The sequence below is a fragment of the Solanum verrucosum genome, unplaced genomic scaffold, assembly GCF_900185275.1.
Source record: "Solanum verrucosum unplaced genomic scaffold, falcon-dt-bn FXZP01000268.1, whole genome shotgun sequence".
NCBI classification, from domain to species: domain Eukaryota; kingdom Viridiplantae; phylum Streptophyta; class Magnoliopsida; order Solanales; family Solanaceae; genus Solanum; species Solanum verrucosum.
Genome location: NW_026019957.1, coordinates 1459232 through 1486415, shown reverse-complemented (window position 1 = coordinate 1486415; position 27184 = coordinate 1459232). Strand labels below are relative to the sequence as shown.

The following is a 27184-nucleotide window of genomic DNA, read 5'->3' as shown; positions in this document are numbered from 1 at the left end:
TGGTTGTATTTGTTGAAGTTTGTGGTTGTGTTGGTTGAAGTTTGTGGTTGTGTTGTGAAGTTTCTTGTTGGTTTGGTGTATGTTTCCGGTGGTGTTTTTGAGTTGAATCTATGGTATATTGAGGGTTTTAATGATTCTAAGTGATTTGGGGAAGAAACCATTCGATTTTAGGTGAAATAAGGTGAGAAAATGAGAAAATGAGCTTGCTGAATTTCTGGGTTGGGGGCCTGGCGCGACGCGCCTACCAGAGCGCCCCAAACTCACCTCTGAAGTTTAGGGGCTGGCGCCCCGCGCCACCCATGGCGCCAGGGTCACTTGCCCCATCTAGTTGTCATCGGTTGCCCCGTTTTAGTTCATTTAAAGTGCACATTCACTCCTTTTCGATTCCAACTACTCTAAGTTACTTCTAAACACCTAAAAAGTCATTCCTAACATGATCAAAATCTTGAATTCATAATTCAAATTCAAATTCAAGGTAGAGTTGAGAGTTATGTTTTGAGAATTCTTTCAAATATTCTAAGGAAATCCCTTTGAGTCTTTATGAGGAGTCGTCTACAATTTCTAGTAACTTGTTTCAAGACTCGAGCAAGTGAGTAAGAAAATGAGAAGTGTCGTAAACATGAGATCATTACCCTTGAATCCATAATCCAATTCAAGGTGAGTTAGGATCGAAGTCAAGTGAAGTTAGAAGTCAAGTGAAGTTAGAGCCAAGCTTAGAAGTTAAGTAAGTCCAAGCAAGTCTTTAAAGCTTTCCAATAGTCGTTGTCAAACGTTTTAACTTCATTTTAAGGCTCAAGTTCCAAGTTAAGTATAAAGTTCCAAGTTAAGTATAAAGTTCCAAGTTAAGTCAAGAGTTTTCAAATTAAGTCAAGAGTCAAGAGTTGAGTTCATTTCTCAAAAGTAATTAGGGAACTAAGTATTTCCCAAAGAAGTTTATAAGTGTTTTCACATTTAAGTTGAGAGGAAACTGAGATTTCCAAAAGAGTTTTGAGAAGTTTGAGTACTATCTCTTTTTGAGAAAAGATGAGTTTTGCAAAAGAATTTCTAAAACATGATTAGTATGACAAATCGAGTATGTCATCAATGTTTAAACAGTATGGTCTCTAGATATACCATAAATGTTTAAGCAGTATGAATATCCCGAGTCATCAATGATCATATTAAAATATGGTTTTGAGATGTTCTTTTTAGAAAGAGTTTTCAAAAGCAATTACCTCTTTTAAGAGGGTAGTTTTGAGTAATTACCTCAACTAAAGAAAGATGTGTTTAAAACACTTATAAGCTAAAGTATTTTTGGGAGTAGTCTTGAGCACCGAATAGGGCGTTCAAAGAACCCACAGCCCCCATAGAACCATGTTAGCCACCATGGGTAGAAAAGGATCATACTTTTTAGATGAATCCTTTTCCAGATAGACTAGTGGATCCATTAGGCAGTTCAGGTCTTATACCTTTGGCCGGGTATAAGATGCTCTGGCAGCGTGAGGTCGATCGATGTATCATCACTGTAGCTCTTATGTGATGGTTATCGGTTAGAGAACTCCCACAGCAGTAGAAAGAGCTTGGTTCCTCGATAAGTTCTGCTTAGTATAGATGGGGGTATGGGACTTCATTCATGCATTGCACAAGTAGACTTTGAGAGGAAGCATGGTATTTTCATGATATTATAAATATGATTTTTACGTCATGTTTTAAATAGTTTTACAAAGCTTTATATATATTGCATGTGTCTTATTGCTTTATATATTGAGTTCAGCTATTCTTGAGTTGAACAGAGCCAAGGTAAGCTCTCTTTTGTATCCCTTTCAAGCTTAAGTTGTTGTTTAGCGGTCCAACTCGCATACTCGTACATTTCATGTACTGATGCCAGTTGGCCTGCATCGTCTTATGATGCAGACGCAGGTACCCAGGATCAGCATCCAGCACGCCGTTGATCCAGTTGAGCACTCCAGAGTCAGTGGTGAGCCTCTTTGCATTCCGGAGGACTCGGATATTTTGTGTTCCTAGTTTTGTTTTATTAGGATGTTGCGGGGTCTGTCCCAACATCCATCTTAGTATTTTAGAGGCTTCATAGACAGTCAGTCAGTTAGTATTGAGTCTCTCATCTATGTATATATGTAAATATTCTATTTTGAGACTCGAGCTGCCTTTTTGGCCAGTTTTTATCAGTTGGTTGTTTATAACCTTCCATTGCATTGAGTTATGCTTTTGAGTTAAGTTTCCGCTGAATTAAGAAAGCCAGGTCAAGGGTTCGCTTTGGGCCAGCAATGGTCTCCGAGTGTCGGTCCCGCCCAGGGTGTAGGCTCGGGGCGTGACAACAAACACCTTTAAGGAAACAACCATCTAAGCCTATGCACTTTCTAGAATGTATCCATGCCTTCTTTAAAACATCAAAACAGATGAAAAAACTCTGAAATATTAAGTTGCCTTCTGCATCAGGTTCACTAACTTTTACAACACAACTGGTCCCTGGATTGGTCCTCAACAATTTATCCTTGTAATCAAGTATTCTTCCAAATTTCACAACATGATCACCCATTATATCTTTCAACACTTTAGCTTTTTCTCTTCTCACAGTAGTCTTGCCAACATGAAGTTTTAACTTTTTCCTAATCATCTCCTGCAACTTGAAGACTCTTATGTTTGGTTGCTCAGTTATTCTTTCTCTGAAGGCTTCAGATAAAAACTTTGCATTGCACAAGCAATTTCTAGTTGTCTTGTTGCAAGTATGCTTTGGATTGTAAGTTTTTATCATGAAATTATTTGTTGTCTTGTCAAGGCATCCATACAAAAGCCATGGACAACCATCTTTGCATCTAACTCTAACTTTCTTTGGCTCATTCACCCACTTCTCCACCTGAACCCTCCTTCTAACTACATATTTAATTACTGCTTGTCTTAATTCTTTCACATCTTTAAACACCATGCCCAACTGCCACACAACTTTCTTTGTAGTAGGATCATGAATGATTTTTTGAGTTTTTGAACTCCTCTTTCTTGACAATTTTACCCTTCTTGATCTACTAGATTCATGTTCATCATCATTACAACACTCATCTTCATCTAACTCAAAACTATCCTCATCAGAACTTGCAAAGTAAGGCTCATCACCTCCTAGCCTTCCTTCATCACTTACTTTACCTGTTCCAGTTTCATCAAAACCTAGATTTGGTTCAGCTTCACCTACTGGTACCTCTTCATTGTCAGTTGCTACTCTTTCCTTTATTTTCCTCCTTTGAAAACTTCTTTTTTTCATCCCTCAACTCCCTAACCTCCTCATGTACATCAATACCATACTCTTCCTCATCATCATCTCCAACTAATTCAGCTTCAGACTCAACACTATCCTCAGTTGAATAATCAGAACCCTCTACTTCTTCTTCTAAGAAATCAAGTCCAGCAGGACTAACATCTATATCATCATCAGTAGCACCATCTGTAGTAGTACCATCTGCAGTAGCAGTATTGAAAGGAGGTGTTGTAGTGAAAGGGGGTGAGGTTGAAAAAGTAGCAACAGGGTCCTCACTGTTTAAATGGTCTTCACCTACCCCAAAGTTAAAGTTTTCACTCTCATTAGGCCTTGTATTAAAAGCTGAACCAGATTCTCCCATATCCACATGACTACCATTTTCTATTAACATGGACCCCAAAATTGCCTCATCAACCAAATGCCTAACAAATACCTCCACTTCATTCCCATCTTCCAAGGAACACGTCATGTCTAAAATATCCTTATCATTATCAACATCTACCAAAATGCCACTGTTAGGTGCTTTAATACCAAAGGTGCAAGTTGTACTATATTCCAATTCTCTAATATAGTCTTTCAACTCAAAATATGACATTTTATCTACATCAACATCCAAAAATTATGTAACTTTTCCACCATTATATATTGGTTCCCCACTACTTAAATCTAACACCCCACCATGGTACCACCTTAGAGCAATCAAAGTAAACCCATTCATCTCTTACCTGATGGCAATAAAAAAAAATAGTAATTATAGACATACTCTAACCTGAGGGCAATCCAAATAATAGAATAGAACTTAAAAACGAACATAATACAGCACATTAGCAAACGAACAGAATACAACACAATATTTAGCTTCTCTATGAACATAAATACAACACAGTAACAGACTAGCAACTTCTCTATGAACATAATACTAAGAAGAACATAAATACAACACTCCATGAACATAATACTAAGACGAACATAATACAAAATTACGCGACTTAGACGAGAAAGGGAAAAACCTAATTTCATGAAAAATGTGGTATAATATGGTGTAAATGAACACATAACACTATAATCGTAAGCCACACATAAGATTTCACACAATGTTGCTCTTAATTTCACGAATCAACAAAAACCCTAGGGGATAAATCACAAACTCAAAATAAGCTAACCTTTTACTAAATCAGTTGATAAACTACGAAATGAAGTTGACAATACACATCAAAATCGTTCGATGATAGCAAATTTGTTTGATGATCACCAGAAATGCATTGCTAATGGAGAAGGATTGAAAATGAGAAAGGAGGATTTTTTCGTTCTTTTACGTTTAGGAGGGAAATGGGGGAAAAACAAGAAATGGGAGTTGAAGAGGCGAGGGACCCAACGCGTGGAATCACGCAGGCCTAATTATTTGGTTTATGTGTTGAGGTCAACACTTAGATGTGTAGAAAATAGAGAAATATAAAGTTCAGGTGAGTAATAGAATACCCGTAAAGTTGGAGTGTGTAGTTGGGATTTCGGATATAGGTTGGGGGGTTTAGACCATTTTCTCTTATTCTTATAAAGTAATGATGAAAATACTCGATTTATGTAACATAGATTTGATGAATGATTACATCGTTATTGTATCTAATACCAGTTATTATAGTTGTTTAAATTAAAAACGAAATAGTTTAGCTATGTTTTTTTATCCTTTTTTAATTCTTTTGAAAATGTGGAAATTTGGTTGCCATTTTTTCCCCCTATAAAGAAACCCTTTTTTCAAGGCAGAAATGGAGGGTTTTTGAGTGAAGTTGAAACGGAAAAGCCATGGCATTTTCTTCATTGCGTTCAACTTCTTCGTCTTCTGTGTTGAATAAACTCCGATTGTGCCAGCGCTCCATCTCTGCTAAGGCTTCTTCTTCTCCGAAAGACAAAGACAGAGAGAGATTGATGTTTGATTCAGAAAGGGAAACGGCGGACCTAACTTCAGGAATCAGTAGACCACTTTCTGATATACTGAAAGAGCTGAACAAGAAAGTTCCAGATTCACTCATCAAGTTTCGCCATGAACCTAATGGATTCTCCATCAAATACATACCATGGTGATCTTACTGCTCTGCCCCTTTTTTTTTCTCTGTTTCATTTTGCACAAAATGCTTTGTTATTGCTATTTGTTGGCTTCTTTGTAATTATTTTATATACTTGATTTTTTATATGTTACTCGAGTTGAGGATGTATTGGGAACTGCCTCTCTAAGGTAGTGGTAAGGTTGTGTATGCAACACTCTCCCTAGACCCCATTTGTGGGATTAAACTGAGTATGATTTTGTTGTCGTACTTACTATTTTGCATTTGATTAGTTGTGCTTGAATTGCTTCATAAAGATTATACCTTTTGGGGGGAGTTCTGTGGTTATTGATTGATAACATAACTCACCTCCAAGATGTGTTCTATCTTGTGTATATTCTGCATTTTAGAGTGAAGAGTGAAATACACACCTAAAGTATCCTAGTTTTTTGAGTTTCATACTCAACTATCGATTGCTTATTTTTCCTACTTGACATATTACCATCCTTTAGGTAGGTGAAGTGAGCAACTGATAGTTGAGGTGTGTTTTTGATAAATAGTTGGTGATAGTAAACTCAACACCTGATAGATCATGTATGAGACTCAAAAGACTGGGATAAGTTCCACGTTATGCAATTGGGGATGCTCTCCATATTAGATATAAGCTCTTTTAACTTTCTGTGATTGCCGCACTTCCAACAACCTACTAATTTTCTCTGGTAACATCAAAGATATGCCCATTATGCTAAAGAAAAGTTCCCAGAATTGTCTTGAGAATCTGCAAGGCAAGAAAATATATTATCTTGTTTCCTCCTCTGAATTGCAAAAATAGCATTTACTACACAAGGAAAAACCTCACCTTTGTAACTTGTGTTTGGCAAGCATCCCTAGTTGCTAGCCAAACAAAAAACTTACTTTCATAGGTGCTTTGGTTTTTCAAATAATCTTCTAGGGACAATTAGGATTTCCCTGTTTAAACCTTTGCAACAACATCTCTGTAACAGTTATTGACTGAAAATATTGTATGCCTACTGAGCATGAATTCAGTTGTTGAAGAACTACTAAAGGTAGGTCGTTAATAAAGTTTGAGAATTCTCTGATGTTTCTAGCTTCTCCCATTTTTTTCTTCCGTACACCTATTATATTGAAATCTCCTCCAACAGCCCATGGTAGTGAAACGATTCCACTGATAGCAGCAAGTTCTTTCCATAAGTACTTCCTCAGTTTCCTATCACAGGGGCCATAGACCCGACCCCTGTGAAAGCATATTGTAACCCACTGTTAATCTCCTCCAGGAAGCAAATCATTATCCTTTGCAGACATCCCAAATGTACATATTTATTCTCAACTTTTTAAACTCAAAAATATCATCAAAATACTATCATTTTATTGTATACAACTCTTTATACTTACTTTTGTACTCAACCACACAAGGAAAATGAACATTAAAATGATTTTCCAAAATAAATCATTGGGTATGTTGTTGTTGTTGTTGTACATCGTCCTCCATAACAAATGCACCCAAAGTATCAACTCTGAGTGGTCAACTTCGTTGGTCAGTTGATTTTGAAACATGTTTTTTCTTCATTTTATATTGGTGCGGGCCTTCATCATTTCTTCACCCGACGTATTAACACTTTGCCGGAATAGTGTGTTCTGCATTTTGTTTCTGTTGCTTTTTACAATATAAAAAAAATCGACTTATTTTTTATGACTTCTGAATCTTTGCAGGCATATTGTGAATAGGATTATGAATTTACATGCTCCGGGTATGTCAATGTTCTTTTTTATTTATTTTCCCTTTTTCTGCGAATGAAACTACTTTTACTTTAGTCAGCCAGTTGACAGTCAAATTTGTTGCCAATTAGAATGGTCTGGCGAAGTTCGAAGCATCACCTACTCATCTGATGGCAAGTCAGTTTCAGTTGTTTATCGTGTGACAATATATGGGACTGATGCAGAGGTATTGCTATCTTTGTTACTTATGCTTGACAGATTGTTTCTATTATTAAGATGTTCTTTTGCGTAGTGATAACTAGCCTGCTCTTGATATCATTTCTGTAATATTTTTCTAAGCAACCAAATACTGTTGTTCATGAGGTGCTGCCTTTTAACTTGAGAAGACCTACCTAAAAAGCCACAGAAAGACTCTTTAACCGACTTTAAAGCTATGTAAGGAAGAACATCTCTTAGTTGCCTATCACTTACTATCTTCGAAAAATGATGTAATGAATTAGTCAAGGTGAGCACAAGCTGACGCTTACGATTCACTGTGTTGTCCCTTTGCTTTGAATAAGCTTGTAGCTGATTTCGAAATTGTGATTTTTTTCCTTGAATTCCTTTCCTTCGTCTATTGGGGTATGGAGCCACTGCATGTAACAACACCGCATCTTACCTGTTGGAGAAAACCCATAAAATAGATGTGTACGCTTGTGCTTGTTACCTAGTTTTCTGGTTTGCTTGCATTTCATTTACATGAGAAATTTTTACATTATCAAAACTCTGATGATGATTTTTTATTTCTTTGCTCTGTTTTGACTTAGATATATCGAGAATCAACTGGCACTGCTTCAGTAGATGATCCAGGTTATGGGGATCCAGTGCAGAAGGCAGAGGGTATGGCATTTCGTCGAGCTTGTGCTCGTTTTGGGCTGGGACTTCATCTTTATCACGAGGACATGTCTTAGACTGGGATAGGTCCAAATTTCTTTTTGGCATGAGCAAAGATCCCAATTTTGTGGTTAAAAAGACATTACCAACAAGGCAACTGTACTATGGAGTCTGGTTCATATTGTAAGATTGCTGTATTATCTTGATCTTGTTCATTTTGTAAGCCCAAAAATGTTCTTTCAATGTGGCAAGTTGGTATTTACTAGGAGTAGAAACTCCAAATGTATCTGGGAAAATTAGCTATATAGTCATAATACCTAACATATTTAGTCAAAACAACACTTTAAAATATTTATTTAAAATGACAGAATGTCAATATTTTCAAAAATAATTTGTATTCACATTTTATTATTTATATTTCCTTTTATTAATCAAAAGAGTCCATAATTGGATCAAATTCTAACCAATAACAGATTAAAAATAAAAAACAAATACAAAACTATCCATTAATATCTTCCCACATCTTAGACGTTTCCCACCTTTCACGTTTCGCAATTAAAGTTTTTGTTTTCCCCCAATTTTCACGTTCTTAGATTCTTTTTCTTCAAGTTTTTTGCTCACATTGAAACACAAGGTATTCAAAGCTCGATTCTTCAACAAAATTGGTGGATTAATTCAAGGGATTAATCGGTTGGTAAACAAAATCTAGAGATTAATTCAAGAAATTTTGAATTTGGTAAAGGTAATATCGATTAGTTATTTAGATTTCTTTTGATTTGTTTTCAATATCACCGTCTATGGTTTTATTTAGAATTGTACATATTACGGATTTTCAGTTAATTTTTTTGATTTTTATTCAAGTTTGTTTACATATTCATCTAATATTTATGTATTTCAAATTTTTAGTCGTTTAAACAATTTTTTTCTAATTTCGTTTTAATATTTCAGAAATTCCTCCAAGACGTGATTACTAGCATATGAATGGTGGTTAAAATCTCTTCATGGTATTGGCACTAAGGTATCTGGGATCAATTTCAATGGCCCTATTAAAGGTGCCACCAGTTTCCCCCAAGTTATTCTTACTGCAGTTGCTTTCAATAGAACTTTGTGGCATTGGATTGAATCGGCTATTGCAGTTGAGGCAAAGGCTATGTACAATACAAGATTCATTTCAATATGGATGCTAAATTGTATGTCAAATTGATCTGTAGTTCTTGAAGAATCATATTTGTATTCATTTATTTTTTTCACAGTGTAATGTATTTTTTTTAGAATTTTATATCCTTTCCTAAATTGTATTCATTCCAATATATATGTGTATTTGTATTCATTATGATTTTCATGTTTGGGTTTGTATAATGACATTTGTATTTCTTTATTAGTTTGTAATCATTCTAATAAGTATGCCAAATGAAATACAAATTATTAAAATTTCGTTGACAAACAACTTTGGAAGAAGAATTCCCAACTCAAACTTCGATATAATCGGTGTTCTCCAAAACTGAAACTTTCTTTTTTATTATTATGTTTTCATCAGAATTGTATACCAACAACTTTTGCATTTTATGTGCTCACTTTACCATTCAAATTAAAACTTAAAATTGATATTTTACTTTCATAGTGAAAACTAAAAATTGTGTTCAAGGATCAAAATTGTATTACATAACTGCCAAATATATTTTTCTTTTATTTATTACAAAAATGTTACTGATTGTATCCCAATATAATCTAATCATGACATATAAATACGAATTAAGAAAGGATACAAACTTATTTGTATTCATTTTGCGTTTGAAATACAAAATGATATTGAAATACATAATTATTTTTGGAATACAAACTGAGCTAGAGAAAATAGTTGCTACAATTTTAAAGTGAAATACTAATAAAATAACAAAACTGGATATTGTAATATAAATACAATTATTTTAATACAACTTATTCTATGTTTTTCGAAAACAATATTTTCAGTGAAATAATAATAATATAACAAACTGGGATATAAATACATTTTAGTTTGAATACAACTTAATTGTATCCAACAATCACTACAAATCAACAAAAATCTGTATACAACCACTAATTAGTTGATGTTTTTTACTCCATAGTTGTACGCTGTCCAGAATTGTTATGCTTGTATCCCTATATTACAAAACATCCGTAAAAAGCTATAAATCCCAATACATACAAAGATTTCACTGATTTAATTAGGAAAAAAAAACAACAATTTATACTCGACATATGCAAATATTTCATCCAAACAAGAAAAAAAATTGAAAAAAATACCTGGTTGTTTTTCGATTGTTCACTGGATGCGACAAATTTATAGTCCTCAATTTTGAAAAATTTCATTTAAAAAAATATGCCATATTCAACTTGAAGAATCTTTGAAAGTTAAAAGATGAATGATTCGGAAGACAAACTAAATTATTTTTTTTAAAAAATTGATGTTCTTAAGAAGAAAGAAAAAAAAGCCTCGACATAAAGAAGGAGATTTATAATTTTTTCAAAAGGTAACTGATTTGTATTTATTTATTTTTTTTACCTTTTTTGAATTTTTTCGTTCCATGATTTTCTCTTTTTTGTTATTAATTTTTGTATTCTTTCAAATTAATCAAAATAAAATAAATACATAACTAATCCATTAACAAACTAAAATAATGACATTTTAATAAATAATGAAACTGTTGCTAAGGAATCCCACTAAAAGATAAAATATTGTTGTTTTGAAAATTTTCCCATGTATCTGGGCAAATATGTTACTAATGAAAAACAATGGCCCATTAGTATAATTTTAAGTATTATTAGTATGATTTAAATGGTGATCTCAAAATCGAGTAGTTGTGCAAACTTCGGGTAGAGAAGGATAAATTTGCTAAATTAGTTGGCCCAAATAGCAGTTGTATACTTTCATCATTAGCCCAATAGATATTCTGGGCCAATCCAACAAGGAGCTTAAGCTAGGAGAGAATTGGGCTTGCCAATTGCCATAAGTACCTGTAAGATAGCCAAATTAGCCCCAAAAGATCACTTGTAAGATGATATTGTAACAATTTTATTTTCAATTTATGTGGCACCGAGTGGTGGTTAGGCATGGAGTTTAAGAAATAATAGAAGACTTTATCATGTTTTTCCAAGTTGTCCTTAATGTCACTTTAGTGCTTAATGTTAGTTGACATTTCTTCACAATTAAGTGTTAAGTGAGACTTAGTAATGATATAATAGGGTGGTGTCATTGAATAGTTGCCTAATAAGGTAATGTGACATTTTTCCTTGATGAACTTAGAAAGGATGACACATAAATTGGGACGTATAGAGTATTATTTTTTGGTTAAAGATTGTAACAATTCAATACTCCAAAGTAGGGTGAATTAAGAGAATAAATCTCACAAGGGATGATTTGAACTTTTCTCTCTTTTTTCTTCAAAAAAAAAATGTTTTTTGTCCTTCATCAGACATACATCAGATTTGTCTCTTAGGAGCATTTATGTGTAAGCTAGTGAAATATTATAAGAGTGGGAGTTTCGGGGCGAAATGGTCAAGATATGGTGTTGGGAATGTTGGGTGGGTGGGAAAGAGATAAAGAACTTTAAAGTTACTTTTGAAACTTGTTTCTGCTATTTCCATAAGGAAACTTATTTTCCTCATTTTTTAAGGAGCTCGACCAACCAGACAAGGAAAATTTTTAAAAATAATTTTCAGAAAATATTTTGTACTATACGAAACACAACCACAAAAAATCCAAAAATAGGCCATCAAGAGCTTGTTGGGCCAATGTGTATGCTAATGTTGGCCCATCTTAGTTGGCTCTACCAAATGGTAAAAACTACTATTTAAGAAATAGTCAATTTAAAGCGAAAATAACATTTACACAAAAATATCTTTAAATTATGTAAAATAAAATAAAATTTGAAGTATTGTTATTTCGAGTAATAAATATTGTCCAAAAAGGACCAAAAAATTTATGCAATAATGGAGCATTGATATTTTAGGTCCTTAGCATACCACGTTTGTTTTGTAAGGCTTGGCTTGTATTTAAAGAGAGTGACCTTTTGGAGAAATGTCTCCAAAAGTATGACAGCAACTTCTAAAAATCTATCATTTTCTAAGTGAAACATGAAAGGTATCCATCATTCATCAATTCCATTTCACTCATCCTTTCTTAATTTACCATGTTATAACTTATAACTAGTTTAATGTAGTCCTTCATTTTTGTTTGCTTTTTCGTGATTTTTTTTCCAGTAGAGTATATGATATCGATAGCCTCAATATATTTAGAAATTACTTTCTACTTTAGTTACACCAAACCTAAATGATAAGTATAGAAAGGAAGATTCTTTATGATCGATCGAGGAGCTAGATTTACAACGATATTATAATATTGAAATAATAATAATAATAATAATAATAATAATAATAATAATAATAATAATAATAATAATAATAATAATAATATTAAAGTAGAGAGAAAAGAGACTGTATTTGTATTATTGATGTGATTCTATGTAGTACGATTATACTTCTCTGGGAGTTGTGGACTTAGAGCCTGTTTGACCAACCTACTAAAAATCGCTTATTTTGAGATTTTTTTTTATTAAGATAGTTTTTTAGAAAAGTACTTTTAAAAAACAAGCAATATCATGGTTGACTAATTCATTTTAAAATGTTTGATAATTGCAACAAGTATATGAAGCAATTGTCTTTTTGTTTTATCATTTAAATGTATGATTGAAATATTAATAAAAGGAAATGAGTTGTTATACGCAGTAACCTCACAAGTTGTTTATAAGGGGGATATTTGTGTCAAGATTCTTTTCCGCTTCAATTTTTGTTATTTTTAAGAAATAATTATTTTTTCTTCTACTTAAAAGTATTTTTACTTATTTTTAGAACATTTCAAATTTTTGAAAAAATAATCCCCCTCCTCTCCCGAAAAAACATTTTAATTTTCTTTGATGATCATAGAATGTGTAGCCTAATACACAAATTGACAATCACTATACATTGGATAGTGGTTATCAATGTGTGTTATTTATTAGGAGTAATATAAGTAGTAATTGATATTACTTTCAAATATAAAAGCTAATGATGCAATTATCAAATGTAAACGTTAATCACATGAATTATTATCATTTAATGAAGTTGATGAACGATATTTATAGTATTCAGTATTCACGCGAGATACTTACTATATATCATAAAAGAGAAAATACATGATTACCCCATCTCATCGAACGTATACCCTTTTTTAAGTAGATACCTAAAGATTGTGGGGATCCTATTATCCCATGAAACCATTTTCAATAACTATAAACTTAAAGTTTGCGTGATTTCTTTTCATTCACGCGCCTCCAATACGTGAAATTACACATGATCTGAGAATGAGTTAAAATGGTGTATTTATAATTGTTAGAAATATTTTTGTGGGATAATAGGACCTCCACAAACTTTTAATGTCTACTTAAAAAAAGGGTATAAATTCGATGGGGCAAACTTTCTTCTACATATAGTTTTTGTGTTTATATTTTGTTCACAAGGTACGACTAGACATCTAGCTATAAAAGACAATTAACAATAATTGTATGCTTTGTTAAATTCACTAATAAACTCATTTATTTTTATATATTTAATAAGAGTTAAAATCATGTGTCTTCTTGTACATCAAAAGATAGAAGAATACAACATGTAAAGTCCTCCATATCATCTTCTAAGCGAAGTATAGAGTGCAATAATGCTATATAATTATAATCTTATAGTGGTGATTATAAATGACACGAGACAATCCTGATCAATGAAATAAAAGTGAATAATCAATGATAATGATAAAATGTTCTGAATAATCGACTCATTTATCAAATAGAGTTTCACGAAATCTTTCCTTTTTAATTTGTCTTCAATTACATCAGAACATGACTTGTAAATTTTATTATGACTGTCTCTTATCGGTTGTCCCTTAATTTCATTATCAAGAAGTATATTCACGGCTTATTGTACTAATTTTCGTGACACATTACTCATTCTCCTAATGTGGATCTACTTGTTGTAAATAGACCGGAAAAAATATTGCTCCGATAGATAACTTTTATATAGAGTTTATTAATATATTATTTAAGATAAAAACAAAAAAAAAAAGGAAAAAAAAGATAAGTGTCAAATCATAGTACTATACAATATAAGCACATGGTAAATTCAATATGATTAGAATTCTGATTAGTCACTTATCTATGATCAGGATTTTTCATAAACCATGTGCCAATTTGCATATTTATTGGCCCACTATTGGATGTATGTGATCAGTTGGTCCCATACAAATAAAAAATTGTGGACATTTTTTTATTTTTTTTTAAAAAGAAGTTTTTTGGGACTATAATGTTTTTAGGTAAATCATTTAAAAAAAAATTATTTTCCATCTAATCGTAATAATTTGTAATTGTCATTTGTGTACATTGAGTGCATAACAAGTGTATATATAACTATGTAAGTATATATAATCACTGTATGCATCAATTATAATAGATAATATAGTGATTATATATTGATCATTTACGGTATACTTTCTAAAATTTATACAAATAAAAATAAAGAACATGATTATTTTTTGTTGCGAGATTTTTTAGATGTTGTGTACTGTAAAAATCTATTAGGCATATGGTCAAATAAATTATTCCATTAAAGAAAAAGTAGGAGGTGTAAAAGTATTTATTCAAATAATAGAAATGCATCAATAAACTAATTTGAAAATAATGTCACAAACTAAAACGGAGGAAGTAGTATTTATTTCTTTCTCGATTCTTAAAAAATAAAAAATAAATACTATTGGGGTGGAAAAATCAAATTCAACCCGTCTAACTCGCTCAACCCGTTTAAATTTGGGTTAGGTTAGGAATTGGGTCTTGACCCGATTGTTGTCTTAACCCACTATGACCCGCACTCAAAGGAAAAAAAAAGATATTTCTCTTCTCTCTCTTTTATTTAATATATAATACTAATATTTATATGATTTTTCATCCGATATCCGACATTTATTTAGAGGCGCAACTAACTTAGATTTAGGATAAAATTCTCACTTCAGGAAGGTAAATCACTTTGTTCATAATGTAATTCTATTTTCATGCTTGAATCGAGACCTCTAATTTAAAATGGAGGAACAATAATTACTCACTATAATATTTCATTGTATATTAGAACACTGATTGTCAATTAAACCTTTTGTTTTTATTGAGAGTTTTATCTATATGTCGCGAAAACTTAATGAACTAATTTTCTCTAATTTTATAAAAAAAGATTCTCTTAGGTTTAAGTCATATATTTCATAGGATCTTCATCTAAGGGTATGATAATTTGAATATCTCGATTTTGAATCTAATTGAAAAATTAACCTTTTCATTGAAAATTCTTGCGCAATGTTAATCGGATGATTGAAATCTCTTCTTTCTCAATTAGAGTTCTCGCTTCAAACCTTAAATTAGAATAAACAGTTTACCTTTTCGTAGGGAACATTTTATCTCTTATGGGCATACTCACACTGTCTGAATTTCACTAAGTCGAATCGATGCAATTCAAAAACCAGATCGTTCAAATGAATCGAGGGGGGCCATACATGAATACAAATAAAATAGTGGGTACTATATGTTTTATGATAGAATATGTGGTATATATCATTCTAGGTCTACATTTAACGTTTATGAAAATATCAAGACAATATGTCTTATTCTTTTCTTGTTCGGGGCCCTTATTTTCTTGAATAGCATGGTCTAACCTAGAACATTATATTCGTGAGCACGAGCGTAGTCCTATTACATTCGCCGTAAAAATTCAATGGGCTAGGTTTAGGTGATAAGTATAGGTTAGATAAAATGTGCATTTGGATTAGAACTAGGCTCAATAGTGATCAATTATTGAGTATTTGTGTAAACAAGGATCGATCTGATAGAATGATTCTGATCATTTTATAACCCTTAATAAGAACTTTCAATTTTTGATTTTGAGATTGGAGAACCTTTTGATAAGAAGTGCTTAATAATAAATCATAAATCATGATAGGAAGTTCCGAACATCGAATAGTTAAAAAGAATAAATTGAAATTACTCTTTCTCTAGAAACAATATGTTCATTGTTTTTTCATTTGGGGTCCAATACTTATTTTAGGTATAATTTGCAAATAAAATTCCACATTGATATCCAAAAGAAAGAAAAAATTGTAGGGTGATCAGTGTGAACAAAGTCGGACATGGAAAGAAGAAAAGGGTGAGGCATTTTTGAGCAAATCCTGTGGGCAGTTTGGCCAAAAGTGAATGATAGCACACCATGTTAAGAGTATTTTTGAGTTTTTTTAGTTTAACCATTGTATCAAAGCCAATGATTCGACAAACAAAAATAGGGAGCACTGATTTAGTGCCTTTACCCATTTACGAGTCAGTTTTTTACCATTACTCATAGTTCTGAAAACACATATACGAAAAAGGAAGTTAGTGTGTCTTGGTGGCCATAACACATAAATACTCGATTGATGTGGATGGCACCTAGATAATCTCCAAATTAGCCCATCAATAGTGATGGATTATGTGGAACTTAGTTCGACGGAGAAATATTTGAATGTGTGAACAAAGTCCTATATTGATAGCTGAAAAGACAAAAAAGCTACATATAAGGTGTAGTGATACTATAAATGGTGTGAGACCTTTTGAAAAATATTATCCGACTTGTAACAAAGCGTCCAACACCTGAGACCCGACTAACTTAGATTCAAGTTGAGAAGTCTCACTTTTAAATGAGGTATAATGCTCTCTACCACAAAAAAAATGATTACATTCCCATATTCAAAAATGTGATCTCTAATTAAAAATAAAAAGTATTTATCAATCTATCATATAACCTTTTAGTTGTAAATTTGGACACACCATTAAATCAAGTCATTTTGCTGATAATTCTTTTTAAACTATATCCAAGATAACCATAAGATTCTCTTAGGTTTAAATCATAATTCATATTATCGAAGGATGTTAGTAAAATGATTAAAATATCTTTTGTTTTTATTGAAAGTCTTGATTTCGAATCCTAAGCTAGAATGAATAATTAACTTTTTTATAGGAAACATTTGATCCTTACTTATACGGTGTGAATTTGATTAAATTGAAATTAGTAAAATTTGAAAATCGAATCATTAAATTATCATATATTTCTAGATTAAGATTACTATACTCAAAATAATTACGTACTAAACAAATACCATCTCTATTCATCCTATCTAATTAAATCCAGAATGTAATATGATTTCGGATGATAAACTAAATATGGACAGTTCCAATAATTTCACTCTTTGAACAAAAGTTTATTTTTATTTTATTTTATCTATTTCTTGTTTAAAGTGAAAGAAGATACATATTACAATATATTTTTTAAAAACAGAAGAGGAATTTGAAAAAAGAGATAAAACCTATTAGTCTCAAAACCATATTTTAGTACCGTTAACAAAAATATCATATAAATTAGGCTCAATGATTATCATAAGATCAATTTCATTGTTTTATTATTACCATATCCTTTCCATTTATCATTATTGTTGTTTCTTTTAATTCAGTTATCTTTCCTGATTTGTTATCGGTATTTTATTTTCTTCAATAGTTTAATCATAATTTATATAATTCGTTTCTTTTGTATTTTTCAAATGTATTCTAAAAAACATCTTTTAAAACAAAGGTTATTAAAAATAACCTTCATATACTTCAAAAATAGAAATAAAATTCACTTACAGCCCACCCCTAGCTAGCTCTTCACTTTTGAGGAATCACTCTGAGTTTGTTATTGATGTCGATGAATGTAGAGTGTTCTCCTTCCTTCTTCTTTTCTCTCCAAGAGAACCACTATAGTGCTAGTGGCTAGGTTGGTTAATGTCAAACATGTGAAAGTCTAAAAATCAATGAGACGAATTAGGAATTCATAATGACTTCATTGACTAACTAATCATTGAGTAAGAAAGACGTTTTGCGCAGTATTTCAGATCGAAAATCTCTAGAAGTGTGTCATTAAGATATATAGATTAGGCCAACCTCAGAATTAGATGTGGTCATATTCTCGATCCCACAAGTCTTGTCCGCACTTTATTGACTAACAACTCATTGAGTAAGAAAGACGTTTTGCGCAATATTTCTGATAAAAAAATTCTAGAAGTGTGTTGTCACTGAGATAGATTAGGCCAACCTCAGAATTAGATGTGGTCACATTTTCGACACTTCTAGTCTTGATGTCCGCAATGACTTCATTGACTAACGAATCATTAAGTAAGAAAGACGTTTTGTGCAGTATTTCAAGTCAAAAAACTCTAGAAGCGCGTCATTAAGTTAGATTAGGCAAACCTCAGAATTAGATATGGTCACATTTTCAACATCACTAATCTAGTTGTCCACAGATTAATTACCCTCCTTTAAAGGTGAAACCCATTCAAAGATAAATTATGGTATTTGAGATCGTATAGGAAAAGTGTGGTTTCAAAGTTTATTTTTGTTTGAATTAACAAACATTTTTTTAAGGCCAAATGAAGGGGTTCCAAACAAAAAATAATTCAACTTGAATAATACATGGATATTACTAGGGCAAAAAAAAAAATTGGATATTACTACTAGTAGGTATTCTGTTATACTCTAATACTAGCTAGAATCCTAGGGATCCCATATTTATCCATATACATATGTTGACTACAAAATTATATGCTCAAATTTGTAATCTAGGTACTATGTTGTATGATAGGGGGTTCACTATATCATTTATTAGGTTAATTAAGTTTATGAGAATAGTGCTGCTTGTTATTTCTATTAAAATAGCTGTAATTTTTTTTGAATGATTTAGGTTTAATTGATTAACTAGAATAGGTAGATAAAGGTACACTAGGTTTAGGATAAGGCTCAACTATTATAGAATCAACTATATTTGGTATGTATTATGTTGATTTTCTAGCATTGAAAGATAAATTCTATTAGTCAAATATTTTTTTCTTGTAGGGGTAAATTAATTAGAAGTGAAAAAGAGTAGCATGAGTGGACCTTTTCACATTCAATTATTAATTAATTAAACCTTAGAAGGATTCAAATGTTATGGGTTGATTTGCACAAATTAATATATAGAATCTTATGGTGTCATTATATATAATTTAACATTCTTAAGAAAAACAATGCAAAAATAATCGTTTTTTTAACGAGGGTATTGTTGGGATTATGACGACAAATCCTATCGAATCGTCGTTATCTTTTTAGCATTTGTGGCTGAAATTCTAGCGATTCAACATAATTTTCATTAGGATTTAACCTATTGTCGTTATTATTTTAATAATGAGAGGAAACAGTAAAGAGGAAAACTAATTTCGCACTTAAAGTAAATTATTTTATATATATTTGTAAGTTGCGGTGATTTAGAATTGGAGAATTGGACTTCGTGCCATCATGTAAACATGGCAATTAATGAAGGCATTCATTTTGATTGTGAATACAGTCTGAGTTTCACGATTTTCTTATAATTATCAGGTTATAATTCAAGTTTTGATATATTGGTATATAAAATTAAATATTAGGTATATTGTTTGAGAGGATTATTATCAAATTTATGATATTTAGAGGAAATTAGACTTAATCCTAGGCTTAAAATTTAGGAGGATGATATGTAGCGTATGGGTTGGCATCAAGAATTAGGAACTGGATTATAGTAATATGGGTGTTATTAAATTAGAAATCTTATCGCGATTATTTTTGTGAATAAATTGCATTGATTTGGAAGTTCAATGAAAAGGGAAGACTCAAGTCCCGGAGTGATTGTTCGGTTATTTGAGGCAAGTGGATTTTTAAACCCTTGTTAAGTGTATGAAATTCGTGTATTTCCTTGTAATATGTGTTTGGGAGTAATGAAAATTGGTGATGGGTTAACTTGTCCATGTAGAATAATTCTAATGATGAAAAAAGGGTAATAAAAAGGTAATGTGATTAATTGTTGGTGTGTGATGTTTGAGAATGATTTGAAGGCTTATTGCTTAATTGTTGATGTTGTATCACAGTTGCATTGTTGTGAATTGTGCCTTGTTATGAAAATGGTCATCTCCTCATTATTTGTGTGAACATGTCATTTGCATAGGTTCTGAGACATGCTTGTGATAGTGTTATGTGATAAGAGGATGTACCATTTCGAGGGACGTATCGCGCGCCACAATGGATACTTTATATCGAGGGACGTATTGCGCGCTGCGATGGATACTATTATCGAGGGACGTGTCGCGCGCCGCGACAGATGCATGAACATATATGTCCCCCATGGTTCCCAGACAGACTGAGAAACAACGACTGTGTATCACTAGGTCAGACATGCATCACTATACTTGACATTGCATTCCATTGTATTGCACATATTTATCATTAGTGAACTTGATATTGTGTTTTGCTGATCTTATGAGTGCCTTTCTATGGAACTTTGATTGATGAATATTGAGCTTGTTGTTGAGGATATGTAATTGTTAGAGTGTTGTTGTTGAGACATGTGCTTGTAAACTGTGAACTATTAGGTTGGGCTGGTTTTATGCAAGTTGTAGTTGTGGAGGTTCGATTGGGGTGGTAAGGAGTACCCGTATTCTATTCCCTTAGCTTGTGTTTAGGAGTTTACTTGTTGAGTACCGTGTGGCTTGGTACTCACCCCTTGCTTCTACAATGTTTGTAAGTTACAAGCCTGTATTTTTGTGGTACTTGTCATTCTCTTATTTTCCGAGGCTTCTTGGAGATTTGTGAGGTAGTTGTTTGTCATCTCAGCGGACCTTCTTACTCCTATTTATTATCTCGTTTTATTCTAGAAACAATGTCATTTGAGACTTGTGTTTTTCTTTTGAATCAATTGTAATACTTTAGAGGCTTGTACACGTGACAACCAGATTTTGGGGGTATTTTTGAGATGATTATAAAAGTTCCGTATTTTATTGAAATGGTTGAGCTTTAGGCTTATTTGTCTTGGTGGGATAAGACGAGTGCCATCAAGTCCATTTTTGGGTCGTGACATTGGTATCCAACGGGTATAAATCTAGGAAGAATAAATCTGACTGTAAAACAATGCATATTATATATTGTTGTCAGAAATTGAAACAAAAGAAATGTACATCATCCAAAAATTAAAACATGTAATTAAAAGTTAAACTGCAATAATTAATACAAGTTCTATATTTTACTCTCTCTGTAATTTATATTCCCTATTAAAGTGTGATTTTTTTAAAATCATATTTAGCCTAAAACTTAAAAACTCCTTATTAAAGATTTTATGATCTCATATAATCTATATTTATCAACAAATTTCAGAATTAAATATACTTATTTCACCCACAAAATAATATTTTAGATATAGAAAAACACACCAAAAACGAGTTCAAAATTTTAGTAAAATGATTTTTTTTCTAAAAAAATCAAGTTTCAGATTAATTAAAATAAAAAACGAAATCAATCTTTCAAAATATAGAATTCTTAATTCTGAAAAAATCATATTAAAAAAATAAAAAATAATATCAAAATTTAAAATAAAAAAACTTCAAGAAAAGCAAAAAAGATAAATTAAAGTGAGAGGACATTACATGTTACAATATACGGTGATATATTTATTTATTTTAAAAAAATTAAAGGCCCCAATAGTCATTAAAAAATAAAAAGTATTTGAATAGAAATCAATATTTATCTTGGGAGTAATAAAATAATCAAAATAAAAATCAACTAATTAGGAGAATATCAAGGGAAAGATTTATCTTGTCAATTATAAATTACTATATTTATGGAAAAGATATTTTGAGAGTAACGTGAGGGTGGGGTGTGGGTTGACATATGATAAGTTAAAAAATCTCTTAAAAGGTGTAATAGATAATTACAAGTTGATTCTCTCTCATTAATATTATTTCTCTCACCTATTAACTATATAACATTATATAATATATATTAGTCAATAATATATAATTAATTAATTTATAAATTAAAACTAATCTGTTAATACTTGTAATTAAAATGTTATAAATAGTAATATAAAAAAAGTAGATCTAAAAGTTGTAATATTAACCCTTAAATAGATGTGTGGTGTGATTTTTGCATAGCAAAATTAGCCCCAAAAGATCACTTGTAAGATGATATTGTAACAATTTTATTTTCAATTTATGTGGCACCGTGTGGTTAGGCATCGAGGTTAAGAAATAAAAGAAGACTTTATTATGTTTTTCCAAGTTGTCCTTAATGTCACTTTAGTACTTATTGTTAGTTGACGTTTCTTCACAATTAAGTGTTAAGTGAGACTCAATAATGATATAATGGGGGTGGTGTCATTGAATAGCTACCTAATAAGGTAATGTGACATTTTTCTTGGATGGACTAAAACGGATGACACATAAATTGAGACGTATACAAAATTATTTTTTGGTTAAAGATTGTAACAATTCAATACTCCAAAGTTGGGTGAATTAAGAGAATAAATCTCACAAGGGATGATCTTGAACTTTTCTTTCAAAAAAAATATTATTTTGTTGTTCACCAGACATACATTAGATTTGTCTCTTAGGAGCATTTATATGTAAGCTAGTGAAATATTATAAGAGTGGAATAGGGTTGAGAGTGGGAGTTCCAGGGTGAAATGGTCAAGAGATGGTGTTGGGGATGTTGGGTGGGTGGGAAAGAGATAAAGAACTTTAAAGTTACTTCTAAAACTTGTTTCTGCTATTTCCACAAGGAAACTTATTTTCCTCATTTTTTAAGGAGCTCGACCAACTAGACAAGGAAAATTTTTAAAAATACTTTTCAGAAAATATTTTGTACTATACGGAACACACCCTCAAAAAATCCAAAAATAGGCCATCAAGAGCTTGTTGGGCCAATGTGTATGCTAATGTTGGCCCATCTTAGTTGGCTCTACCAAATGGTAAAAACTACTATTTAAGAAATAGTCATTTAAGGCGAAAATAACATTTACACAAAAATATCTTTAAATTATGTAAAATAAAATAAAATTTGAAGCACTGTTATGTCGAATAATATATATGGTCCAAAAAGGACTAAAACATTTATGCAATAATGGAGTATTGATATTTTAGGTCCTTAACATACCAGGTTTGTTTTGTAAGGCTTGGCATGTATTTAAAGAGAGTGACCTTTTGGAGAAATATCTCCATATATGTATTTATAATATATCCAAAAGTATGACATATCCCTATGTGGGTGTGACAAAAAGTTGCTAACTTCTAAAAATCTATCATTTTCTAAGTGAAACATGAAAGGTATCCATCATTCATCAATTCCATTTCACTCATCCTTTCTTAATGTACCATGATATAACTTATAACTAGTTTAATGTAGTCAGTCATTTTTGTTTGCTTTTTCGTGAATTTTTTCTCAGTAGAGCATATGATATTGATAGCCTCAATATATTTGAAAATTACTTTCTACTTTAGTTACGTCAAACCTAAAGGATAAGTATAAAAAGGAAGATTCTTTACAATTGATCGAGGAGCCAGATTTACAATGATATTATAATATTGAAATAATAATAATAATAATAATAATGATAATAATAATAATAATAATAATAATAATAATAATAATAATAATAATAATAATAATAATAATATTAAAGTAGAGAGAAAAGAGACGGTATTTGTATTATTGATGTGATTTTATGTAGTACGATTATACTTCTCTGGGAATTCTAAACTTAGAGCCTGTTTGACCAATCAATTAAAAATCGCTTATTTTTGAGAAATATTTTTATTAAGATAGTTTTTCAGAAAAGTACTTTTAAAAAACAAGCAATATCATGGTTGACTAATTCATTTAAAAATGTTTGATAATTGCAACAAGTATATGAAGAATTGTCATTTTGTTTTATCATTTAAATAATTAAATGTATGATTGAAATATTAATAAAAGGAAATGAGTTGTTATACGTAGTAACCTCACAAGTTGTTTATAAGGGGATATTTGTGTCAAGATTCTTTTCCGCTTCAATTTTTGTTATTTTTAAGAAATAATTAATTTTTTCTCTACTTAAAAGTATTTTTACTTATTTTTCGAACATTTCAAATTTTCGAAAAAATAATCCCCCTCCTCCCCCGAAAAAACATTTTAATTTTCTTTGATGATCATAGAATGTGTAGCCTAATACACATATTGACAATCACTATACATTGGATAGTGGTTATCAATGTGTGTTATTTATTAGGAGTAATATAAGTAGTAATTGATATTACTTTCAAATATAAAAGTTAATGATGCAATTATCAAATGTAAACGTTAATCACATGAATTATTATCATTTAATGAAGTTGATGAACGATATTTATAGTATTCAGTATTCACACAAGATATTTATTATATATCATAAAAGAGAAAATACATGATTATCTCATCTCATCGAACGTATATCCTTTTTTTAAGTAGATACCTAAAGATTGTGGGGGTCCTATTATCCCATGAAACCATTTTCAACAACTATAAACTTAAAGTTTGCGTGATTTCTTTTCATTCACGTGCCTCTAATACGTGAAATTACACCTGATCTGAGAATGGATTAAAATGGTGTATTTATAATTGTTAAAAATATTTTCGTGGATAATAGGACACCCACAAACTTTTAATGTCTACTTAAAAAAAGGGTATAAATTTGATGGTGCAAACTTTCTTCTACATATAGTCTCTGTGTTTATATTTTGCTCACAAGGTACGATTAGACATCTAGCTATAAATGACAATTAACAATGATTGCATGCTTTATTAAATTCACTAATAAACTCATTTATTTTATATATTTAATAAGTTAAAATCACGTGTCTTCTTTTACATCAAAAGATTTAGAAGAATACAACATGTAAGGTCCTTCATATCTTCTTCTAAGCAGTATAGAGTGCAATAATGCTATATAATTATAATCTTATAGTGGTGATTATAAATGACACGAGGCAATCCTGATCGATTGTAATAAAAGTGAATAATTCATGATAATAATAAAACGTTCTGAATAATCGACTCATTTATCAAATAGAGTCTTACGAAATCTTTCCTCTTTGTTTTCAATCACATCAGAACATGACTTGTAAATTTTCTTATGACTGTCTTTTATCGGTTGTCCCTTAATTTTATTATCAAGAAGTGTATTCACGGCTTATTGTACTAATTTTCGTGACACATTATTCATTCTCCTAATGTGGATCTACTTGTTATTAATAGACCGATAAAAATATTGCTCCATAGATAATTTTATATAGAGTTTATTAATATATTATTTAAGATAAAAACAACAAAACAAGGAAAAAAAGATAAGTGTCAAATCATAGTACTAGAATTCTGATTAGTCACTTATCTATCATCAGGACTTTCATAAACCATGTGCCAATTTGCATATTTATTGGCCCACTATTGGAGTGTATGTGATCAGTTGATACTTGGTCCCATACAAATAAAAAATTGTGGACATTTTTTTAAAAATAAAATAAAAATTTTTGGGACTATAATGTTTTTAGTTAAATCATTTTTTTAAAAATATTTTCCAACTAATCGTAATAATTTGTAATTGTCATTAGTGTACATTGAGTGCATAACAAGTGTATATATAACTATGTAAGTATATATGTATAATCAGTGTATGCATCAATTATAATAGATAATATAGTGATTATATATTGATCATTTACTGTATACTTGCTAAAATTTATACAAATAAAAATAAAGAACATGATTATTTTTTGTTGTGAGATTTTTTAGATGTTGGGTATTGTAAAAATCTATTAGACATATTGGTCATATAAATTATTTCATTAAAGAAAAAGTAGGAGGTGTAAAAATAATTATTCAAATAATAGAAATGCATCAATAAACTAATTTGAGAATAATGTCACAAACTAAAACGGAGGAAGTAGTATTTATTTATTTCTCGATTCTTAAAAAATAAAAAATAAATAATATTGGAGTGGAAAAATCAAATCCAACCCATCTAACTCGCTCAACCCGTTTAAATTTGGGCGGATCATTGACCCATAACTGTCTCATTCATTAGCTCAACCCAACCCATTAAAAATTGAATTGATATGTAAACCGAATTGGCTCCTGAGAAATCTTGTCAAAATGTTTTTAAAAAAACTTATTTTTCAATTTGATATGTTATATATAGCCATATATAATAAAGAAAACTATTAATTTAATTAGGTACTAAAATAGTTTAATAGAACAAACAAAATAATTAAGTTTAGTAAAAAATTGTGTTGGGTTCGGTCTCGACCCGTTATATAACTCATTACCTAACACATTTTGACCAACCCTTTTCGACCCAAAAAAACTTGGGTTAGGTTAGGTATTGGGTCTTTGTCTTGACCCATTATGACCCGCACTCAAAGGAAAAAAAAAGATATTTCTCTTCTCTCTCTTTTATTTAATATATAATACTAATATTTATATGATTTTTCATCCGATATCCGATATTTGTTTAGAGGCGCGACTAACTCAGATTTAGGATAAAAATTCTCACTTCAGGAAGGTAAATCGCTTTGATCATAATGTAATTATATTTTCATACTCGAATCGAGACCTCTAATTTAAAATGGAGGAACAATAATTACTTACTATAATATTTCGGTGTATATTAGAACACTTATTGTCAATTAAACCTCTTGTTTTTATTGAGGGTTTTATCTATATGTCGCGAAAACTTAATGAACTAATTTTCTCTAATTTTATAAAAAAAGATTCTCTTAGGTTTAAGTCATATATTTCATAGGATCTAAGGGTATGATAAATTGAATATCTCGATTTTGAATCTAATTGAAAAATTAATCTTTTCATTGAAAATTCTTGCGCGATGTGAATCGGGTGATTGAAATCTCTTCTTTCTCAATTAGAGTTCTCGCTTCAAACCTTAAATTAGAATAAAAAGTTTACCTTTTCGTAGGAAACATTTTATCTCTTATGGGCATACTCACACTGTATGAATTTCACTAAGTCGAATCGATGCAATTCAAAAATCAGATCGTTCAAATGAAAATATATATATATATATATATCAAACACAACACTCATGATAAATTGTTTTTTCTTCCTTTTCTCTTTTGAAGGAAACAATTTAGTACTAGTAGCTAGGTGGATTATTTCACTTGAAAAGGTTATATATGGCTAATAAATCTAGGGGGGCCATACATGAATACTAATAAAACAGTGGGTACTATATGTTTTATGATAGAATATGTGGTATATATCATTCTAGGTCTACATTTAACGTTTATGAAAATATCAAGGCAATATGTCTTATTCTTTTC

At 30.8% G+C, this 27184-nt stretch overlaps 2 protein-coding genes across 2 annotated transcripts in view; both read left to right on the top strand.

Annotated features, from left to right (window-relative positions):
* Positions 1 to 27184, top strand: part of LOC125814483 (NADH dehydrogenase [ubiquinone] 1 alpha subcomplex subunit 6-like) — a 520085-nt gene that overhangs the window by 128962 nt on the left and 363939 nt on the right. The gene's annotated exons all lie outside the window — the stretch shown is intronic.
* Positions 5019 to 8185, top strand: LOC125814481 (DNA repair RAD52-like protein 1, mitochondrial). Its single transcript, XM_049493936.1, has 4 exons — positions 5019 to 5322; positions 7018 to 7055; positions 7155 to 7249; positions 7830 to 8185. Exons 1-4 carry the CDS (start codon positions 5048 to 5050, stop codon positions 7971 to 7973), a joined length of 552 nt encoding a protein of 183 aa, XP_049349893.1. The 5' UTR covers positions 5019 to 5047; the 3' UTR covers positions 7974 to 8185.